This window comes from Kryptolebias marmoratus, linkage group LG8 (genome assembly GCF_001649575.2).
Source record: "Kryptolebias marmoratus isolate JLee-2015 linkage group LG8, ASM164957v2, whole genome shotgun sequence".
In the NCBI taxonomy this organism is placed as follows: Eukaryota; Metazoa; Chordata; class Actinopteri; order Cyprinodontiformes; family Rivulidae; genus Kryptolebias; species Kryptolebias marmoratus.
In genome coordinates, this window is record NC_051437.1 from 14,715,098 (window position 1) to 14,739,455 (window position 24,358).

The 24,358-nt window shown below is 39.5% G+C and overlaps 1 protein-coding gene across 1 annotated transcript; it reads left to right on the top strand.

Moving 5' to 3' along the window:
* Positions 1-222: 222 nt before the first annotated feature.
* On the top strand, positions 223-24,358 carry slc9a8 (solute carrier family 9 member 8). Its single transcript, XM_017415157.3, has 16 exons — positions 223-578; positions 1,002-1,180; positions 3,272-3,352; positions 5,730-5,788; positions 11,612-11,695; positions 12,427-12,528; positions 12,722-12,756; positions 14,056-14,199; positions 17,792-17,933; positions 18,027-18,132; positions 18,209-18,325; positions 18,413-18,495; positions 18,628-18,739; positions 19,524-19,744; positions 20,592-20,738; positions 23,233-24,358. The coding sequence occupies exons 1-16, from the start codon at positions 343-345 to the stop codon at positions 23,344-23,346; spliced, it is 1,962 nt and encodes a 653-aa protein (XP_017270646.1). The 5' UTR covers positions 223-342; the 3' UTR covers positions 23,347-24,358.

Here is a 24,358-nt window from a genome sequence, read left to right on the forward strand (position 1 = left end):
AAGGTTGACGCTACAGTACACCGTGATGAATGACGGGAAATTGAGTATACAAAAATGCTGATATTGTGTAGTTTTTTTACCCACCTATGAAACTTAAACTATCAACTGCATCGGGAACAAATATGCATATTTAATACACGAAATTTTTAATTAAAAATATCTGTTAGTTCAACTGCTTGTTTAAACGAAGAAATAAAAAAGCAATTTAGGACTACAATTCCCAGAAAACAGCTTAAGCAGGAAGTAAAGTCGTGATGTCAACAGATAGAGCTGTCGATATGAAGCTGTTAGTCTGTTTAAATATAGCACATTGTTTTCTGACTTAAACTTCATGAGTTGAGAATGAGACGCGTTAGTCGTAAACATTTTTCGTTGTTCTTGTTATTGTTTTTTGTAAATCTGTGCGTGTCAGAACGAGTCGACGGGGCAAATTCCTTGGAGTTACACAAGAAAGACGACATCGGCGGGGGGGCTGAGGAGATCGACACTCAAAGAGAAAACGAGCAAACACTTAAAACTAATGACAAAGACGGTAAATTCAGTTCAAACGGCTCACAAAAGGACGGACAGTTTGTCAGGTTAGAGCTAAACTTATTTATTACCCTCAGTCTTTTATCTTGTAACTCAGCTCAGCTAGCAACAGTTTTGTTTGTCCTGGTACGCAGAGTGCTGTTTAATTACAAACCTTTTTTTCCATTCGTAGACAAAAAGTATGATCTATGTTTGCATTAGTCAACAGCATAAACAGATTAGTTCTTAACCACGTGTAGTATAAATACTATGTAGTAGCATAAACCTGTAAATAGCTGTTTTATGTTAGCATTGCTGATTATGGATAAGCAGTGTGTCATAATGTATCAGCCATGATGCTGTAGTTTGCGTTTATCCTCTTTTTCATGTGGTCAGTTTTGCTTTGCTGAAATTTGCATCAGTGCCACTGATACTGAAAACCTAAGTAACCAGGCACCAACGTATTATCACCCCTGACTGTCTTCTTGCAGCAACTCCAATGGTACCACAGAAAACTACAGTAATGAGACCCATCGCTCGACGACTGTTGCCAAGCCAACTACTCCGGCACCAACACCAAAGCCCATTCTTCCTGTGCAGACGGGGGTGAAGGCCCAAGAGGAAGAGCAGTCCAGTGGGCTGACAATTTTCTTCAGTCTGCTCGTTATTGGTTTGTGCTTATTCACCTTCACAGTCTGACTCCTCTGCTGTGTTCATTTGCTGCTTACAGACATTTGCTTCACACGTGTCATGGATTGTTTTCTGAGGAGAATTTATTAGGCATTTTGTCTGGAGCTACCTTTAAGCATTCATCTTTTAGAGCTATTTTTATTGATTTTTTATGGTTATTTCAATCTTGATGCATTTGTACTGAGATCTAGGAAAGCTTAGACAAGCTAATTTATCCCATAAATTAGCTTAGTAGGTTTACTACTTCAAGTTGCACAGAATAAACAGCTGCCATTGTTTGCAAACACATCTTTAAAACATTGTTACTTGGAGTAGAGAGACAGAGTGCTCCTCTGGAGGCCACGGAAGTCCAGTGAATTGCAAAATGAATGAGCTAATAAATAAACTCACATCAAGGGGGGAAACCCTGTAAAATCACACTAATAAAACCTTCATCTCAAAATGTTTTACAACAGTTATATTTCAGGGCACAAATAAAAACACGCAGAACCCTGTAGAAATGTATAAACCTAAGAGATTTGAAATAAAAGAAGCCTGTGCACAATTTGTGGTTTCACTGCCTTTTTGAGGGCAGGCACACATTAACAAAGGAAGTGGGTTTCTGTTTATTTAATCAAAATCTGTGAGCGTTATACTTTTTGTTTGGGTTTGGAGAGTTTTTATTTGTACCTTAGAACATAAACACTAAGAAGATCTGAGCTGAACGTTTTCTTGGGTTGCTTTTTTTATTTTGCTTGAATCAAAACCGTTTTTTACTCCAGAGAAGCAGCTTTCTGTGTGCTCCTCATGGCTGAATGAAGCTGCATGAATGTCGTGTTTGCAGATAATAGCCGTTGCCATAACCAACTAAATTTATGAGCCACAGTAGAGGCTAAACTGAGAGAATTCAGACAGAAAAGCAGAAATGAAATCCTGGAACTGCTCGACTAATCAGAAATACTAAGTACTCACCTACAAGCACCACAAAGCCCCACTCCAAAGATTCACTATAGTCTCGAAAGTCCCACCTCTCTGCCATGGTTGTTTTCAGGAATGTAATTTTCTCCCCTAAAGCTTGGTTTATCCGCTGCTTCCTGCAGTCCTAAAGGAAGCAGTTGAGGAAAAAAACCCTCCTAAAGGACAATAGTGCCTGGGGAGAAAAAAACAAACAAAAAACGCTTTCCTGCTGTCAAAACCCAGCTTTAGACTTGTGTCCTTCAGAGAATCATGGACTGAAGGTGAAATGTAAATATTTGCACAACAAAAGATATGCTCGTTGTGGTTCACTCAGTGAGCATAACGTCTACTACTGAAAGAGGACTCATGTACTTCCACTTCTCTGTTTGACAAAATCAAGTTTGTGGACAGTGAGTCAACGATGGTGCAAGATTGAGAAGGAAATGCTGTGGTTTTGTGCTCTAGTCATGAAGTTTTAGTTTAGTTTTCAAAAGACCAAATGGCCTGCATATAGAAACAGTCCTATTTGTATTTTAAAGCTGATGCTGATCAGTGGTTATACTGTTTGCCAGTGCATGAGAAACTTTCTCACAGAGCACTCTAGAAAGCACACATTAGGTCGAAGCAGCACTTCCTTCAATCCACATCGACATGTGTCATTTCTTTTTACAACTATGCGTGCCTTTAATCAGCCCCAGTTTGAATGGTTCATATATGATCAACAGTTTTTTTTTATTTCAGTTATGCACCTTTGCTTTGTGTATATATTGCATTTATCTCATATTGATTATTGTCTGTATTTCCATATGCACATGGAGGTAACTATTTGATATTGATAGATTTTGTAGTTTGTGGCGATTACTTCTCATCGGGTGTCAAACAACTCTAATATGCTTGTCAAACAGCTGCTTTGAAGTCACTTATACAAGCGTAAATCACTTGACTAGGAACATAGTATGTTTCTTTATTTATTTCATGTCTGAAATTGTCTAAAGGGAAAGGAAAAAAAAAAGGCACATGTATGTATAGAAGGTATTCTAAGACCTGATCTGAGCCGGTATGACTGTTTTTCTGAACATGAATGGTTCTGACCTCAACATCCAACCAGATGACTCTTCCCTCTTCTTTCCTTCAGGTATCTGCATCATATTGGTGCACCTGCTTATCAAGTTCAAGCTGCATTTTCTTCCCGAGAGTGTGGCTGTTGTGTCCCTCGGTGAGTACTTCTCATGTGACGTGCTGCCCTGGGATATACAGTGTTTCTGCACTCGGGAGCACTTCGGGATTCTGTGCAAACAGTTGTAAAACATCAGACTTACGCAAACTCCTTTCATGCACTCTAGAAAGAGAGAAACAAACTTACTTGTAAATTTGGTGCCTAAAAAAAAAAAGAATGTCACAAATACTCAGTAAATGTAGAATTTTAAATTCAGGCAAACGCTAAGAAGAGCTTTGTTTGAGCACATTTAATTTGGAGATGCTGCTGAAGTCGGGGCAAAGTTCAGTAATATACTCAAGTACCAACCTATGTAGAGCTATAAACTCGTTTTAAAATGCATTTTATAATCTATGAAACTCTGTCGGAGAGGTGACAGCTTGTTCTGGTGTCAGTCACGTTTCTGCCCGCAGAATTCTGTCTGAGCTCCGTGCGAAACATCCGAGATTACTGAGTTACAATAATTTCCCCTTGAGATGATTAAGGACTTGATTGTGTTTGTGCAACTGCTCTGCGACAGTGATATTGCAGAAATCCATTTTCATATTTAGTAAGTTGCTGCTACTTGATGCAGCCGGAAATATGTTCTGTTTTTTTCTGAGACTGAAGTCACAGCGGACAAAAATCTGATTAGTGGAGAATTAAAACTATATATTAAAGAGGCAACAGTTTTCTAATGTAGCTATTGATTTGACCTGTTTTTCTTTATTCTTTGTGAATTTTTTTTATATCAACTTGCATTTAGTTAGCATTTGAGCTACACTTTGTTAGCTTCTTGTAGGAACCATAACTAGATACAGTGGTATATGTTAAATATCTACCCTCCTGTTTTGAGGGCTAAAACTGACTCAGAAGGATTTCAGTGCAGTCAGCTGTCTTAACCGCTTTTCTATCTTAGCACAAAACAATGGATATTAGTTTATCAATATTCTCAGTTGGGGAAAAAGAAACATTTTTTATGTCTGTGGTAATCTAATGGCTACATTTCAGATCAAAGGCAAAGATGACAGCAGCGTTCCTGCCACGAGGCAGGATATTGTAAAATAATGGCCCACGTGTCTCGCTAATCTTATTGAGGTGTTGGGAGGACCAAAAATAACCGCCTCAGTTTTTTATCTGTGACAGTTGTGAACTTCTCTGGATTCAAGGGCAGGGAGGTCAGAGTATTCCCGGCATAGCAAATGAAAAGCGATGTTGTGTTTGCAGAAGATGCACCCAAAGGGAGGCATGAGCAGTTTGAATTATTTGGGATCCAAAATGATCGAGACTGCCCTGATGTTAGCGCACAAAAAGAATGTCGTTAATCAGAGCTCCACACCTGGAGGACAGTGACCTGAATGCCATCCCTATGCGTGAGATGGTTAGACGAATTCGAAGAATGGTCAACTTTATCAACAGTGACACTGATGTGCACTGATACATTCAAGAAAAATCTTTCGTGCATTCATTTACAGATACGAACAAGTTAAGCTGAAGACTTTGGGCCGTGAACTATGACAGAAATCTTTGCACAGTGATTCTGAGAACGATAAAAGATAGTAAATTATATTCTAAATATTTATAAAAAAAAAGAAGAAAAAAATGCCTGGGACTTGGGGGGGGAAAAAAAGGCAGAATAGCCAAAGACAAGATGGGGATTGTGTGCGGGGGTGGTTGAATATTTGATCACATGTGACTCTCCTTCCTCTAATTCCAGCCCTCGCAGGCCCCGTTTCACATGCTTGTGCATGCACACCCACTACAAGTCACTGAAACTCATTCATCTTGACTCTGAAGGTTTTTCCCCCTCTCGTGCAGCCTGCATGCTGCATATGAAAACGAGGTTTTATCGTTATTTGGAGGAAGGGGCATTCTGTCGTGGAGAGATAACGCTGTGTTAACAAATCAGGAAGGCCTGCTCTTCCTTGCTCACCACTTCCTCTTTCTTCCCTCTCCTCATTGTTTGTCTTTGTCTTCACTATCCCTTTCCATCTTACAATATCTGTGCATCTCCTACAAGGCTTCAAGGCTTAGACTTAATTTCTTTTGCTGCCTTTGTTTCCCCTTTCTCCAGCTTTCACGCAGTGTTGTTTCCCTTTTAGTTTGTGCGCCGCAAGAAGGCTGAAGGCCAAAAAGGGAATTTTCAAAAGAAGATTTTTTTAAAAGACATTTTACATTTAATTAATCTCTGAAATACACAACTAGATCGCTGCTCGTGGTCTCTTTTTTTTTGTTGCATTCTGTTAGTTTCTTGTTTTGCTTTTTGGTATTCTGTTTGGTTTTCCATTTTAGCCACTCAAAACCTGCCTTTATGTGTTAGCACTGACATTTTCACAGAGAGACTTAATAAAATATTTACTCATTGGTGTTATTTGTCTTGTCTTCTCACTTTTTCCAGGGATTCTAATGGGAGGTTTCATCAAGATTATTGAGTTCCAGGAACTGGCCAACTGGAAGGTACAGTTTGACTCATTGTTTATTCCTGATACTCACCTCCCCTTTTGTGTGTTTTCATACAATGCACAGGCCATAATTTACTAAAGTGCTTGTTAGCTTATAAGTAAGGGTGTGTTTCCTTTTTTCTTTTTTATTTGATTGATTTACCAGCATATATGCAACAATGATTTTTGTTTGCAGTCTGCTGTTTCTTGTTTTTGATATTCACTCAGTATATTACTATCACATCTGAAAAGCAAAAACATTCTGCATTTGAGCTGTAATATAAAAACTAAGGAGCATAGTATTTTTAATCAAGAGGTAATCCTAACTTTCCCCAGTTGTGTGATATTGTTTATCCCACCGCTCATTTCCTGGAAAACCCTCATTTTGTTTCATTATTCAGTCCCTGGTCACTTGGTCACAAATCTCATCTCAACATCTCCACTTCAAAGTGACACACATCGTTTGCTTGCTATCGCTCCCCCCATGTGTCCCTGCGAGCTCTTATTTTCTTTTCTCTCTTTTTTTTTTTCTTCGCTTCTGGTTCTCGTGGCCTTTAATTAACATTCCTCGCTGTCAACCAGTTAGTGAGAACAACCCAGCGAACAAGAGAAATGCAGGGCGAGATTCGGAGCGAGTGGGGAGGGAGGGAAACGGGACAGGTTGTGTCAATGTTTCTTGCACACAGGGACCCATTGTTTTTGAGCTTCGGGGGCCCCCAAGGTGTTGCTGAGTCATCGACACAAGTAACCAGAGCCCCCCTGCAGCCCCTCTCCCCCATGTTGCTCCGTCTCGTGGATCTCTAGATGATCGTTTTCTGTGTTTGATGATCAGTAAGCTGGCCTGCTCACCTGTCGATCCATAAAATTCCGGAGCTTCACAGCAGGTTAATGCGGCACAGCTTCATTAGAAACCACTTAACTTGAGTGTTACACTATGATATGCAGCAGGTTCTTCACAGGAGCATAAATGTGCTAAGTGTTTAAAAGACTTTATGAGACTTTAAGAAGCACAGGTTATTATGCAAATAGATTGTATTTGACCTATTTGTTTTGGAGTAAAACAGCCAGTGGCAAAACTGTGATTCAGTCAGCAAATTCTTTCCATTTTCGAAGTGGTAACCTTTTCTTTTTTTACTCACACCCACGGACTACTCTGTGTTTTACCATCACAGATCACAGTAAATTAAAAGCATCTGTTCTCTTTTATCAGCTGGGTTTTTATTTAGTAAGAAAAATACTTTTGTTTCTTTTTTTTTTTTTTCAATTAGTTTTTTTTTTTCATCAGGCACAAGCCTAAAACAGAGGCTGGATTTTCCTACAATTTTAAATTGACCTGTTGTCTTTGCAATTAGCGACCAACATGAATCAAATATACTTAAGAGTTTTTCAATATTATCTACTAAAGCTACATTTACATATAGAGAGAGTAGTAATATTTTTTACTTACAAAACAAATTTTTAACATTGCTGTCAAATGTTAAAGATGCACCAATTCGTGTTTTAGCCCAAGAAGTCATGAGCTGGGACAACATATGACTAGACACACGGCTGGAAGCTGGAAATTGAAGCCACGAGGACAAGCGCCCCCTAGCTGTCTGGTTACGGTACAGTTTTTAAGTCCCGCTCCTCCGTAAAAATGAATGGGACATTTTCCTGACCCAAAAATAAATAAATAAATAAAAGTACACTTCAAATAATTGTCATTCAGGTGTTGATTTTTGTTGCTGTGCGTAATTCTTACCATGCTGCTCTACGTTCAAATATACATTTTAAAGAAGGTTTTTAGTTTCACTTAGCCGTTTTGAAGCTGAAAAACGTGTCATGTTACACTGATGATTGGACAGCCTGTTAGCGAGTTGGGAGGATGAGTAGGTGGGAGTTTATTGATGGTACGGCCCAAAATGCAACATAGTAGCAACCAAAAAATTACATTTTGGCTTCAGTGTTGGACAGTGGAAGTTAATTAATGGAGTCGCCTGGTCTAACTTTATTAATGTCAGTGGTTGTGACACACCAGCTGATGAGTTTCATTTATACAGTACAGCCCTCTTAAATATGCAGAGACACATCTAGCAATACCATAGACACACAAGCATAGACACATACATACTGACAGCATCCAGGTGGATAATCTTTCTCAATGTCTTATGGCTTGCAGCATTCAGTTTATTCTCATAAATCAGTTCCTAAAATTGGTGTTTAAACACAACAGAGCAGATATTTTACCACCCATGCCTTTTGCTAAAAGACATCCACACATTCAGCATTCCTGAATTAATATCCCTTTTAAGTTTGAGATTTATAGTTGAAGGGAGAAAAGTTTACCTTTGCGCAGTTATAGAGAGTCTGATTTTTCACAAAAAAGGTGAATATTTATTTAAAAGAATTACAAAGTTATTAGTTGAGCAAAACTACCAGGTGAGAGTTTTTAAAGGCTGAATTGCTCACAAAAGTACACTGAAGTGTTGATTAATTTTACCAAGGAGGCTTTCTTTTTTACCACCTCTCTTTGCAAAATTCATCATATGAACAGATGCCTTATGAGCTTTTTCTGGTATATTTCACCACTTTTCCTTTTCTCTCATCTGCCGATTTCTCCCCTGTGCTCTGACACAGATTGAAGAAGAAATAGCTTGCTGGTACGAAGTAACACTCTAGCAGCAATAGGTCTCCTAGGCAAAATGAAGAGTGAGATAAACAGGTGAATATATTTACACTGCAGACATTAATTTTGTCTTCCCTCCGTTAAAACATTCGAGTCTGTACTGTTCTGGGCTCATCATTTTTGTTCCCCTCAGTGGCTGCAGTGGTGTGTTTTAAGCCCCAAAGGGCTGCACATACTTTTAATAGATGTCTCCCACGCCATGGTGGGAAAGAGAGACTGACACATGGAGGCAAGTTTTAATTGTAGTTTCAGGGGGCCTTTTTCCCAGTTGGTGATGTCACTGGTTGTCAAAGCCAAGCCTTCAGGGAGCCTGTACTCTGAACAATGTTCTCCCCCACGGTCACTCTCATATTTCTTCTGTTATCTCTCAGTCTTCTTTTAACTGTATTCTCTTCATCGTTACCATTCATGTTTTTTTCTTTTTTCATTTAGTTTGGGCTCAGCCTCAGCACTGCTAAAATATATAGCAATCTTCTGCTTTCTGGGTTTATCCATTTCATCTTTCCTTTTCTTTTTCCCCTCCTGTCTATTAATATATCAGTGTTTCTAAAATCTCCGTATTGCTGTTCACTCCGCAGCCCTCCTCGTTTTATAAGAGAATGGTCCAGAACATTATGATCCAAAGTCTGGTACTTAAAGCCATAGTTCTGCTCTTTTGGTGTGGGGTTCTGTGGAACTGGGTTAATGTGCTAACAGCTAATTTGAACATAGCCAAGACCAAAGAGAATTGCTGCTGTTGTGAAACAACTTTAGTCTCAAAACTTCCATGGCACTTCATGTGATGTCATTCATATTTCATAAACCTTCACATCACAGGCATCTTTGCATTACACAGCTTTTTACATAGAACTCTGTGGTTATTTGCAGCAGCTATGGTTTTTGGTGCAGCCTGGGGCAGTTCCTGCAAAAAGAAAAAAATGTTTCTGCTCGGAGAAGCATGTAATGTGTAATTGGCGGCAGAGTAAAAGTTTATAAAGTTGTGTTCATATGAAGCTCTATGAAAATTTTGAAACTGAAGTTGTTGTAAGACACTGGCAATCCACTCTAGTCTCAGCTGTTAGCTGATCAGTCTGATCAGAATTAAAATCTGTTTTTTCAAACTGAGGTTGTGCAAATTTCTGTCTCCATCCAGTAAGATCTTAGTTGCTCATAACCTTTCCACAGAACCTCGCAGCAACATTTCTCAGCTGTTGTTTTTATTTTATCAGTAGGTTTCAAAACGCCAACGGTTTTAGTGTTGACTTTTAAAAAAATTACACCTTTGTTATTCATAATTTCTAAATGCCACCATTTCTGCTTTACGTTGTTTTGAGTCATCTGAAGACATTTATGGAAATTGTTCTCATCTATTTCACACATTTTTACCTGAGCAATAAACCAGTGCATCTAAGATGAAATAGACAAATTAATTTTAAATGAGGATTAATCAAAAACATCTGCTTGTAAACACATAAAACATACTGTGTCATTTAAAAGAGGCCTATTTGAATCTATAGAGGCCTGCATTAAAAGATTTTGTTCATGCCATCAGTCCAGTAGACATTCCTATCTGTGGCAGTGAAACATTTGCATGCATGCATGCGTTAGGAGTACAGCTGTAGATGTCAAATTGTAGTGCATGCTTGGCATACCTTCTTGTATCCACACTGTTAAACTGGACTGAAAGGTGGAGTCTGGTGGAGAAAAATGTCAAGTTCGTAACATCAACTCCGGTAACCTGGAAGCAATCGTTGGCCCACTTTTCCTGAAATTTGAATGCATTATTTGACTATGTAAGTTGCTCAGTACTATTCCTCTATAGAGCTACTTTATGCTTGACCTATTTTTGAAAGCTTTTAGCCAAAATCCAGTCTTTATAGTGAAAGATCTGTGCGAGTTCTTTAATAAAACAATGTTCTGCTGTGTCGTCTCATTTTTCACCATCGTGCGAGGCTCTTTACACCATTCGCCACTTTGGATTTGTTACAAAGGAGGTGGTTAGCGAAATAATGATACTTAAAAGACTCTTAAAGTAGTTGTCATTTTGATATGTTGCTAGCAACATTCTGTAGCAGCTCAACAAAAGCTAAAGCACAGCTAGAACAATCGAGCCCCTAACAACTTCATTTACTTCAGCAGTTTTATTTGAATGTTCTCTAGCCCTGAGGTCTGTTCAGATTTTCTTAACTATCATATCAGTTAATAGAGAACATTTGATTAAAACTGTTGTGAAATGTGACGTTGTTATGGGCTCGATTTTTAGCTGCGCATTTGCTTTTGTTGAGCTGCTTCAGGGTTTTGAAGGAAATGTGGATGTGATGTCATCATCCCCAGTTATTTGGGGGGGAAATTCAGGGTCTCCCAGCTGCCATAACTGAGTCTCATTACACAAAGAGCAAGATTGTTAAGCAGCTACAGTAAATACATTCCTTTCTTATGTATAAATAGTTTTCCTGCCAGAAATACCATTTTCTACATCCGTGTTTGCAGAGTGTCTATTGACTTTTACATTACAGCCATGAATTATGCACAAAATACTCACTCTATTAAATATATATATATATATATATATATATATGTATATATATATATGCACATGCACTATTGGCTACTACGAGAACAGATGGGGAATCATGCACATAGCGTGATGCCAGTGCATTATTTGGGAGGCGAATCCATTTCACTGAAAAGCAACAATGATTTCATTATGTTGCTGAAATAATCAGAGCTAAGGTCACTGGGATTCTCTGTGAGTTTGTGAATAGATAAAAGACGGAGATAAAAAGGAATTTATGTTGGAATTCACATTTCTGCTTACAGCACGTGTTCGTAACATGGTTTGAATGCCTGTTTGAATGGGCGGATTAGATGGTAGCCAGGTACTGTGTCCCCTGGTGAGCACCTGACGTCTGTGTATGTGGCCATCCTGGAGTCAGCTTTGTCAACAGCTCAGTCGTTTACTCTGTACCGAACAGTCATCGTTCACTTTTACTTTATTAGTTTGTCTTCAAATGCATTTTGGCCTGCCTGCATTATTCCTAGCTTCACACTAGTGAATATGTATTTCTGATATCTCATTAGTTTGTCACCTTTGGCCAGCCTTCAACTTATTTTAGAGTCTGTCGCCTGTCTGCTGCAGATTATATCACATTGAAATATGCAGGTACTTTTTTTCTGTCTGTTCTTCTCTTAAAGGAGGAGGAAATGTTCCGGCCCAACATGTTCTTCCTTTTGCTTCTGCCACCCATCATCTTTGAGTCGGGATACTCTTTACACAAGGTACGAACCAATTTAGGATTACCCTTGCTTCTTTCCACTCTCATGGTCTTCAGTTGACAGCTAAATGCCCGTTTTAAATATAAGGTCCTTGGAGCAATATGACAACGTGCCAAAACTGGTAATTTACACGTGAAACAGTGATAAGCATAAAACTTAACACGAGGAGAAAGAAAACAAGAGAATTCAGATTTATTGGTTCTAAATATCAATATTAAACTTTTATTACAAACAATAGTTTGTTTTAACAGCATTAGCAACTCTATCCTCAATTTTTTAAATTGTGTTAATTTGTTGTTAATGGCTTGTGTTTTTATATCTTACTTATATTAATAATAATACTTATATTTTTAGTCTTGACTTAAAAAAAATGTTTCACAAACACGGTCTGTAAATAAAACATGGATATAGCCTACAGGTCTGAAAAGTGAAGCCAATCTGTAAAACTCATATAACACAGTGGTGACACAGGAGGCTAAATTATGTTGATGTTTGTAATTAAAAGATGTTATTTGTTACTTTGTTAATGAGTTATAGTGCTGCCAGCAAGAATGGTGAAGAGGCTGTAATCTCAAACAGGGCTTAAAAGGCACCTGGCATTTATTATTATCAAAACGAAATGGTGGTTTACTATAAACCTGAACTGCGCCCTATTTTACATTTTAATTCTGGTAACATGCTATTAAACTGTGTTATTTAACACGACAGGGCTGTGTCTGTGTGTGTGTATTCAGGGTAACTTCTTCCAGAACATTGGCTCCATCACCCTCTTTGCTGTGATTGGTACTGCTTTCTCTGCCTTCATAGTTGGTGGAGGTATCTATTTCCTTGGTCAGGTGAGGATCCCTGTAGTCAACGACTTTGGCATGCCAATATATTGTCAAAAGGTTAAACATAAATGCACATACTTTGTTAATACTGTCACTATGCAGAGTATTTACTGCTTCATGAATGTTAAATGAATGTTGTCAGATCTTCTTGGCGCAGCTCTTCACAATCTTGAGTCTGTGTTTTGTTGTTCTCTTTTAGGCTGATGTGATCTATAAGATGACTATGACTGATAGGTGAGTCTTGGCCTTCTAGTCTAATTACTACTGAATGACATTTTTGTATTAGACTTTCCCCCCGCCTATAAGCTCCTCTTTTCAAATTTTGTTAAAGCGAAAGTTCAGATGGTTTAGGAAAAATAGTGTTTAACTCTGACCTGATTGATGAGCTTATAGGTAGTCAGTGCAGGGACAGGAACAAAGTGGATTGTTCCTGCCTTAAACGTCTCCAAGCTCAAAAGTTTCATAGCAGTTTAATTACCTGTTTTCTAAACCTTTACAGTTTTATAAATTTTGCATTATACCATTTTTTTTTTCTTTTGGCTGGTCCCCTTTGTGGGGATCACCACAGCGAACAAACTCGCACAAGAGATTTGGCAATTGTTTTACGCTGGATGCCCTTCCTGACGCAACCTGAGCTCAAACCTGCAGCCTTGGGATAGCTGTAGCACTTCTGGTGTTCCCTGGGGCACTCCCATAAGGAATGTTATAATATTTCTACCAAAATAAACATGTAATGCGGAATTAAAGGTGGTGTAATAGTTTTCTAATTAGCAATCACCTGAGCCGCCAATTTATTTTAAGATGGCAGCAGTCCACTTTGGTTTAGGCCCCGCTCAGACTGTCTACTGTCAACTGAACACTTTATAGGTAAAGATTTTTTTTGTGTGTTCACAAGTTCCAGACAGTCGGATAATCTGGTAGCCACATGCGGCGTCCACAAACACAGTAAAATACTCCACACCCATGTGTGTTTAGGAGGCCCGTTGAGTCACATGTTATCCTTTAGTCAGACGAGTGCCTTGACTTTAAGTAGGCTGTTTTCTTCTTTGTGTCCCTTACCAACAAGGATATGTTTTCAATCCCGTTTGCCTGCTGGTACGTTTGTTCATGGGATTTTCTGCAAACTGCTGAAACTATTTGAATAACTTTTGAATATGTGTAACGCGGCCTAAGATTGAGCTTATCGACGTTTATGTGGAAAGTCCCGAAACAGGCAACTTCTGCCCTCACAGATCTCTGGCATTTCTAGTTTGCTCGACGCTCTTTACCAATCCACTAGCTCTAGTAATTACAGTTAAACCTCACCCTGTTGTTTCATAATCATTTGAAATCAAATTTGCTTTCTCAAACAATCAAACTTCCTCTTGAAGTAACAAATTATTGGTTTGCTCCACTTAAGTATACACAAGTTGCAACAGATATGTTTGTTGCATGTTCATTGTCTGTGTTAATGTTTTAAAAGTTCCTTATTCCCCTAAAAGGATGGCTGTTAAGATGTATTTTTTTTTCTCACTTCCTTTTACCACACTGTAGCTTTGCTTTTGGCTCTCTAATCTCAGCTGTGGACCCTGTAGCTACTATCGCCATATTTAATGCTCTCAACGTGGACCCAGTTCTCAACATGCTGGTGTTTGGGGAGAGTATCCTCAACGATGCCGTCTCCATTGTCCTCACCAAGTAAGATACGGCTTGTTTATTTTACGTTATGATTGGGAAGTGCAGGATGTTGAAGCAGGCTTTCACCATTTCCAACCCCGATGAAGGTTCACAAAGAGTTGTTTATGACTGAATCGGTGGGCAGGACCACTGCTGATTAAAATATTGCATGGATTATTACGTATCCCAAAGTCTAAGGTACATAACAGCATGGAATTGCCCTATCAGGGTCCATTTGGATGGGGTTAAAATAAGGAAGTAGGGATAGTAAAATAATCTATTTGACCCAGGCATAAAACTTCTAACTCCAGTCATGATGATAATAATCATAAAAAAAATCAAGTACAGAATGTATTCTGTAAGAGACATAAAGCAAGTCAAGCAAAAAGTTAAGAAATAATCAAATTAAAAGCAAATAAACTCTTAAATCCCCTCAAAATCTTAGAATTTGATGGGGGGGGGGGGAAATCAGGATTTATGCCTTAGAATTTCTAAAATTATATAAAAAAATAAAAAGGTCACTTAAGTGCATACTTGTGGTAGAAATCAGCTCATTGTTCAGCTCATTTACTCAAAGTTGATGAAATGTTTGTTACATTCTTGACATGTTTTTGTCCAATTGGGGAAAAAATATTAATTGCCAGAATTTTCATCGACATTTTACTGCAAAAGGCCTTTTTGATTTGACCACAGTAGGTAAAATTAGAAATACCCCACCTCCTCACAGGAAGTAAAACTTGTCAAAAAGGGACTTTAGATATCCTTTGATAAAAGAAAGCTAAAAGGCATCTCCATGGTAACCAACACAGGCTCTCAGAGTTTGTGTTCAATAGTGTTTTTTTTTTTTTTGAGCACCAGTGGGATTTTTTTTTTTTTCATTTGCTCTCAATGACAACAAAGATCATGTAGCTGGTTTCTTCTTTTTTCTTTTTCCAATTTTTCTAACAATCCTTTGCTCTTATTTTGTTCAACTCCTCTAAACTCCTTCAGTGAAAACTTTTCACACGCGTGCTCATATCATCACTGTCAAAAACAACTTAACCAATCATACAGGCTGAAAGTTTTGTCCCTGTAACCTATAAGATGGCAGAGAAGTAGTTCTGAGTAGTGGCAAGAGTAGGTCTCGTGTGATAATTTACCACAAACTATAATAAGGTCCGTTTTTAGGAGCATGTTGTTCAGACACTAATAATAGTGCTTGTGTTGTTCTTTTTTTATCACCGTTAAAGTTACAAACAATACGGTTTTATTGTCGGTGACGTGAGCTCGAGTGTATTATTTTGATAATGTGCTAAAATTAATCATGCCCATCACAGTGCAGGTTCTTATCTGGCAGAGAATAAAATGTTTTGTTGACAAACTCCCTCGACAGGATCCGCACGTACAGGTGTCGGGCTTCAGCTGTCATGCTTTTCATTCATTTTGGATGGGATGACGTCTTGCATTGGCGAGCTGAATTGTGGCTCTGCTGCTTTGTTTTGCTCGCCTCTTGGAAAGGTGAGAAGAGTTTAATTTTTCAGGCACCGACCGGCCGAGTCATGTGACTGCTGGTGCAACTGATCTCGTGAGAGATTGTCACTATGGTCACCGCTGAGTGCGGACGGACTGCACACACACACACACACACGTGAATCGAGCCTCTTTCATGTGTTGACGCTGCTGGGAGTTACACAGATTGGTGTGCTGGAGACAATACGGTGAACCGCTTCCCCATCAGATAACAGTAATATTCATAATCCTGTTACCCTTTTCCGTACCTTTTTAAGATACGGAACACACATAGTCAGAAACTTCCCAAGGTTTCAAAGATCGATTACGTTATGAGTAGGCATCTGAACTCTTGTTCCCCCCGCGCTTCTCGATGATTACACAATACACCGTGACAGGAAGGGTGGAGGAGAATAAAAGCGTGAAAGCAGTGGTTTCTGTTATCTTCCTCGATGGAAAAATGTCGTCATCGGGCACTCCGTGACAGAGCGCGTTTGTGCCACAGGTATCTACGTTGTCATCCGCTAAATAAGACCTCTAGTAACCTGAGCGCTGACAGTAAAAAATGTTAAGATAAGTGCCGTTCCGTTTTAGGAACTCGGCTTTCCAGCGATTTTTTTGATGTCTGAAGATCTGCATACCTAGTTCAGTGAACTCTGCAACCTATTCAGAGTTTTTGTTCATAACCGTAAAATTGTTTGCCCTATGTCAGTGTACACTGATGAAAAACCTGTCGTGCGGGTTTCACCAAAACTTTAACAGAAACTGACATTTTGCAGTTTGTCAGCAAGTGTCGCTGGAGTTCTGTTTTTCTGTCCTTTGTGCTTACTTTGTATCTGTTTATCTCTGTGTTAGTTAATCCTGTGACGTGATCCGAAGTGTCTGTGTGTCCTTGCGGAGTAAATGAGAGTATGAATAATAGATAGGCTGAAACAGGCTTGGCAGGTTGTTCGTTGTTCACACCTCGTCAGGTAACTTTCTTAGAAAGGTGCTTTACTGTTCGGCTCAGTCCATAACGACAGACACACAGCAAATATTTTTATTTTGGTGCTTGTTGGTAAGCATTACAATAAGACTATGATTGACTCTGTGCTACTCTGGTGGTCATGAATGTATTCATTTCTGGGGTCGGTCCAATTCAAGATGGCTGCCGCAACTATTCAAACTTAGCCAACAGGAAACTGTTTATAACTAACTCAGTTTTACAGATATCGAGCTAAAAGTTGATGTGTTAGTAGCTGATTCATTCCCAGCAAGGATTTTTGCAATATTGCACACAACATTATTACCAAAGTTTGATAAAAATGCTGCCATTCCTCACCATAAGACTAGTCTCACTCTTTTAAAAGTCTTAAAAATTCAACAGTTTGGTGGGAATTTAAAGGGGTGGAACAGCGGCGTAGTGGTTAGAGGTGTCACCTCCCAGCAAGACGGTTGCAGGATCACTTCCCGGCCTGGGGCCCTTTCTGGGTGGAGTTTGGATGTCCGCCCTGTGCGCACGTGGATTTACTCCGGGTACTACGGTGTCCTCCCACAGACCAAAAACATGCACGTTAGGTTCAACGGTAACTCTTACATTTTCCCTAGGTGTGAGTGAGAGCGTAAATGGTTGTTTGTCTCGTTTGTCTCTATGTCCCTGTGATGGACATGTGACCTGTCCAGGGTGTCCCCCGCCTCTCACACAGTGACTGCTGGAGATAGGCACCAGCTCCCCGCGACCCTGAATGGAGAAGCGGGTAAAGATGGTGGGAATTTAGTTACTACAGATTTATATTAGATACACTTATTTAATTTTTTATACATCTAGGTTATAAGTTTTTCTTAAAACCCATTCTTAATATGTACAAATAAGAGCAAACGAATGGTTCAGATAATGATTTTTTTTATGTGTCGATCAGTGAAAGGAGGATCTAATTTTGCTGTTCAGGCAACACGATGGTTGGAATACAAGCTTGTACTTAAAAACACACGTATACGCCTGCTTCCTTCCTCTCAGCAGTAGAGTTTTTCTGCCCTCTGTTGCCAGATGTGGCCGTTACAACATACAATGTGTAATTTAGCCATAATTCATCATTGTTCTATTGTTATTGTTTTGTTTTTTTGTTGGTTTTTTTTTGCTTTGCAGCACAGCAGAGGGTTTCTTCTCACGCTCTGACAGCTCCGTGGTAACAGGCTGGGAGACCTTTGTGCAAGCGCTGGGGTATTTCCTTAAAATGTTTTTTGGTTCTGCTGCTCTGGGAACCCTCACTGGACTCATTTCAGCTCTCGTATCCTGACTCGTCTGCTGAAACGCGGGTGTTTGTGTGTAGCTTTGTGTGGATTTTCTGGCCTGGCTTTGAAATCCCTAACTCACAGATTAGTTCCTGAAACACTTCGACTTGAGGAAGACGCCGTCGCTGGAGTTCGGCATGATGATCATCTTTGCATACCTTCCCTACGGCCTGGCAGAAGGCATCAAACTGTCCGGTGGGTGCACGCACAAAAAGGCCGCCCGTATCCAGGGGAATAATTTATCACAACATCCTGTTCTCTTCTCTTACAGGAATAATGTCTATCCTGTTTGCTGGAATTGTGATGTCTCACTACACCCACCACAACCTTTCTCCCATCACCCAGATCCTCATGCAGCAGACGCTGCGCACTGTAGCCTTCATGTGTGGTGAGTAATTTCCTCCTTAGCCTCCTCATTTCTACTTCATCATTTCACACGGCAAGTTTAACACTATTTTTAAACTTCTCTCTCCAGAAACATGTGTTTTTGCTTTTCTCGGCCTCTCCATCTTCAGCTTCCCACATAATTTTGAAATCTCCTTCGTCATCTGGTGCATTGTGAGTTCTTTGTTTGTTTGTTTTTTTTATTCGAACACGAGCACAGCGTGGACGTCAGTTTAATGGGAATCAAAGTGCTCGTGCTCATGCATGCCATCGTCACGCGTGTAACCGCTGCGCTCGGCTCTGTAGGTGCTGGTTCTTCTCGGGCGAGCTGTGAACATCTTCCCCTTGTCGTTCCTGCTGAACTTCTTCAGAGACCACAAGATCACGCCCAAAATGATGTTCATCATGTGGTTCAGTGGTAAGGTGACACAAAGGCCCTTTCAACGGATGTGTTTTGGCAATGCTGGACAATCAGCTCTTTGTTAGTCTTTGAAATGTAGTTGTTGCCTAAGCAAAATGTTTAGGCAACAATGTCCCAACAGTGGTGACATTGTTTCCCAGTGACAATGTCACAACAGGAGTATGAATACAAATATTTTACCCCAGATATCTCAGGATTTAAGATATCTATGAATAACATTCCAATACCAAACGGTTAGTTGTTGCTTTTGTGAGTTCCTTCTTCGTACTTTCTGTATACAGTTGGTTAATTATTGCCCCATAATCAGCAAGGCAGGGACAGTAGTTGTATTACAGTAGTAGTTGTTTTACATTATTAAGAGCTGTCTATGAACAGCATTATGTAAAAGCACTGCCATCTGTCTACAAAGTGGTAAAACAGAAACTACAAAAAGAACAAACCAACCTCCGTTCAGAAAATGGTCAAGTAGTTTGAAAAACGTTTTCATTTTTGATTTAAATTTTGAATGACCAGCATTTATTTTGATAAATGTGTGCCCATGTAAATAAACTATTGTGTTTTTAGTTACTTTTTAAACACTAAATGTTAAATATCCTCCTGCTCGTGCTTCTTAAATGTTTCCAACTAAATAATAATTGACTAAAACGTTTAGAACAAAAAAAAATGTTAATTTTTTTTTTATCTAATTCTCCAAGGGTCAAAGAAAGTCCTATGTTTGTTGCAGATTTTAATCATACATATTGCCATTTTGCTTGATTTATTTATTTATTTTTTTTCTCAGGGTTGCGAGGTGCGATTCCCTACGCTTTGAGCCTTCATTTGGGCCTGGAGCCCATCGAGAAGCGTCAGCTCATCGGCACCACCACCATCATCATCGTGCTCTTTACCATCCTCTTCCTCGGCGGTGGAACGATGCCGCTCATCCGCATCATGGACATCGAGGAAAACCAGTCGAGGCGTAAGAACAAGAAGGATGTTAATCTCAGCAAGACCCAGAAAATGGTAACGAGTTCAGCCTTCTGGTGTGACACACAAACACACTGCTAAATTCCCACTTTTATGCTCAGTGGTTTTTTTTTCCTCCTCTCTTGTACTGTCCTGAATGAGAGAAACAGAATTTCGTTTTAATAGAGACGAAATGACAACCAAAACCACTTGCACTTGAACAGCTTGTTTGCAGTGACAATAGCCGCGCTGTCCTCTCATCTGCCGTCAGCCTCTGTTCTCTTCGGAGACAAACATCAAAGGGCGTGATTGTGGTACGGGAGCGGGACGCTGAGTCAGCACAGTGCGAAGCTCTCTCTGTCTCTCTCTCTCTCTCTCTCTCTCTCTCTCTCTCCCTGCACACATGCGCTCTCTATCAGCCGCTGTCGATAACAATTTCCCAGCTGCTGACAGACAAGCGATCATCTTTAATATTTCAGGAACTCTCCTAGCCTTACTGTTAGATGATGGGTCATTCTTTCAAAGGAAACTCCACCACTGGAGTCACTGGCGGCTTGTGTGTCTGCACGTCTTATGCCTACAGTACTTGAATCTTTGATGTCTTACAAAGCTAAGTGCTCCCCCCCCCCGACCCCCCTCGAGGTACATGCAGCCGGATCTATCAAACCCTCAGTTTTTCCTTGTGGCTCTTGCATCCTCTTTGAAGTACTTCTCTCTCTTTGGTTCCTTTACTCCGTCTTCCTAATCTTTGTTTGTGTGATCCTGACTCCACACTATCTCTTACCGTTCAGTCATTGTAACTGCTTTTTTTTTCTCCCCATCTCCTTTTTTTTTTTTAATGTGTCCTTTTATTTTGTTGCATTTGTCTGACTTTGCCTTCTCCCTCCTTATCTGTTCTCCGCAGGGTAACACCATCGAGTCAGAGCACCTATCAGAGCTGACAGAGGAAGAGTATGAGGCTCACATCTACCAGAGACAAGATCTGAAGGGCTTCATGTGGCTTGATGCTAAGTATCTAAACCCCTTCTTCACTCGCAGACTCACCCAAGAGGTGAGAGACAAGGAGGGAAAAGTTCTCCTTTTTTAAAAATTTTTTTTGTCAGGCACCACATTACATAATATATCTCACTATCTATAAAGCATATTTTATTGTTTCCAGTCACACTGCTTTGCTCTCAGTCCAAGTGCAGCAAGCACACGGTGAATAATAATTTCACTCTTATATAAGTTTTTTAGTGAGGCTGTCAAATCCTCAGTAATGATCCAGTTTGTTAGTTTTTCTTTTTTTTTTAACTCCCAAGAATTACAGGACTCCTGAGGTTTTACAAGACCATGGCAAGCAAAGCAGCTTTGCTAAAAAGCCCCTGTTCAGGCTCATTCAACATGTATTTTTAATTAATTCCTGTTTGGAAATAGAAAATGTAAGAGTTATTGTAAATTTCTCTGCGGCACCTAATGCAGCCGTAATGACTTTCCTCTTGCACAGAAGCTAATGAGCTTCTGGGGTTAAGTTCATGGGGGGGAAAGCAGGTGAGGAAATGTAGCAGCGCTCTTTGATTGGACGCGCAGAAGTCGACGTTCTGCCCGCCTGTCAAAATGACGGACAGGGTCTTCAGCATTCTGATGCATAGCTTATCTATTAGCAGTTTGTTTTCTGAAACTGTTGCATCGCTATAACAATTACTAAACGGATTCATGTGCCGAAGGAGAACATTTACCAGACCCACAACCTTGCTCTCAGTTTTTTTTTTTCCCCCTCGACAGCATCAACCTTTTCAAATACACTAAAGCTGTTATGGTCGAATAGGCAAATATATACAGCACAATTAAAACTAATACCCAAAAGTCCATTTGCAGGAAATGTACTGAAACCGACTGACTGATCTGCTGTAACCTGAGCTGAACCCGAGCTTTCAGCCCGATCTGCTTAAAGTGGCTGTTGTCACAAGAAGGACTGCTGCTGTAGCGATGCTCATTAAGTCTGACTTCGGCCCAGACAGAGTCCTCTCATCGCTGGTTTACTTTTGTTCTGAGAATAAATCCCTGCTTCAGCCAGTGTCTGAGAATATTTATATTTATATATTTACAGGGAGGTGATCTGGAGTTTAAGTATCGTTCATTATGTTTGCATGCGTGTTTCTGATTTCAGAATCAGCGTTCTAATTTTTGTTTTTAAATAAGGCATGGGGATTTAAAAAATGCACCCAGACATTCTTGTTTTTCTTTTCCTTTAAGAAGCTTTAAAGAAACAAATCGGAGTCACTTTTAGCTTTTATTTGTGGACGCGCTCCTTCTGTCCTGCCGTCCGCCGTCTGCGTTGAAGTTTATCAGCAGACAGGTGTCAGATAGCCTCTGGACCTGTCCAGTTAGAGCCTGGACAGGTCTCCAGTCCATCTCAGGGACATGTAGAGACAAGCGAGACAAACAACCGTTCACGCTCTCACTCACAACTAGGGACAATTTAAGAGTTACCAAATGAACCTAACACGGGTGGTTTTAGTCTGTGGGAGGAAACCGGAGTACCCGGGGTAAACCCACACACGCACAGGGAGGACATGGAAACTCCACCCAGAAAGACCCCAGGCCGGGTGACGATCATGCGAGATTCAGCTCTAATCACTGCACCACTGTGCTGCAGTTTTATATGAATAAACCTTCTGATGCAACTAGTTTTAAAGGTTTGGTTAATAATTAGCCTAACTATTGAGCAACTGGAATAAAAGTTTATTATCCGTTAATTATAATTATATACTCTATGTACCCTTGTAGCAAATGTTGCTGTGCATCATTTATTAACAGAAGCGAACCTTTTACACCTCATGGCTTTGTGGGGATTGATGTCTTTGGAATTCTTTGCGCATTTTCATCTCAATATAACATTTTTAAAGGCTGCAGTTACATTCCTTCTATAAACTCACACATTTTACATTATTATATGTTTACAGTAGAATCATTTCAGTGAATAACAATTACGGCAGTTGTTTCTTAGACGGTATATTGTCCAACACAAACAGTTCTTGGCACAAGTTTGTAGCTTGTTTAATAAATTTGCAGTTTTACTACAAATCCCATATTCAGAAATTCATGACCGCACCTCTTCAAACTGTAGCTGTCTCTTTTACATCATTACTCTGACACACCCTTTAAAACAGTTTTTTTTTTTTTTTTACTGTAATGGTTATTTCTATATTTATATTTTGTTTTATAAAAGCTTACTATCGCTGTCTTCAGAATTCATGTCTAAAATTGGGAACTTTCAAAGTTTTGGACACAAACTAAGTCCTGTTTTAGCTTAACGATCACTTTACATAGCTGAGGAATAATATTTATTATTTTTAGCATAAATTATCAGTGCATACATGATAAAATGCTTATGAATGTCCAGACCTAGCAAAACCTGCGGTATTTCATATTCAGTATTAGCTCTCCTATATTCAGTCTGACCACAGGGTTACTGTCCCACTCCTCTGTACGTGTCTGGGCTTCTTTCTCTCTGTTCCCCTTCACGGTGACGTTACGTTCCTGCTGGTGTGCATGTTTCACAGGACCTGTTGCACGGCCGAATCCAGATGAAGACGCTGACCAACAAGTGGTACGAGGAGGTCCGCCAGGGGCCTTCGGGCTCTGAAGATGACGATGATGAAGCAGAGCTTCTGTAAACACTCGGGAAGACAAGTTTTTACGTTTGTTTTTTCACCTGCGGCGGTTTATGTTACAGAGGCGTCTCAGTGAGTTGTTTTCCTGGGAAAATGGGATTTAAAAATTGTAATACTGGATTAAGAAAGAGTGTCTTTTAAAACCTTTGTTATGAATGTTATACTGTTACCTGCTGAAGACCCCAACTTGAAATCTGATTTCCCTGTTGTTTTTTTTTATTCCTTTGTCTTTTTTTTTTAGTTTTGGGTCTGAAGGGAAAGCATCCAAGAAACTGTGATTTAAAAACTCCTTTTTTCAAGCAACACTACAGCACCTTTTCGCTCCTTTTCTCTCTCCCATTTTTATTGGTATGCTTGACGTTTTACTTGGTGTCAGAAAGGCTTTAATAAAAGGCCTCTTCAGGCACGGCTTTAAAATTGAAAGTCGGTTTGCATATTTTTCCCGTTTACCTCCATTTCTTTTCTCTGCGCTTCCACATCTGTATTCTCTAAAGATTCAGAGTTATTTTAAAAGTAACATAAATTCCTACACATGCAGTGACGGTGAAATCCAGATGATGAAGGAGCTGCCCCTCAGCAACGAGACGGAGGAGAGAGTTCAAACTACTGAAACATGTCAGGGAAAACGAATACATTTAATTAGAAAGCTGAATTACAGCAGCATGATTTTACTCCTGGAGAAAATTGAAAATTATACTTTCATTTCCACATGTGGTATCTGTATTTATTTCCAATTTCTCTACGGTTCTTGCCTTTACTCCGTGTCTAAAGTGGGCCCTGAAATGTATTTTTTTTTATTTTATTTTTTACATCATTTCTTTTTTTCACCATGATTTCTCATGAAGATGGTCACAAATTAATGTTGGATAAATAATGTCCTGTTGATGTTTATTTCTATTTATTTAAAAAAAAAAAAAGTTTATGCACTTTTGGGGGGATTTTGTACAGGTTCTGTGAGCAACACAGGATGACTAAGATATTGTATAATAAATCATCTCGACATCATGTAAATATG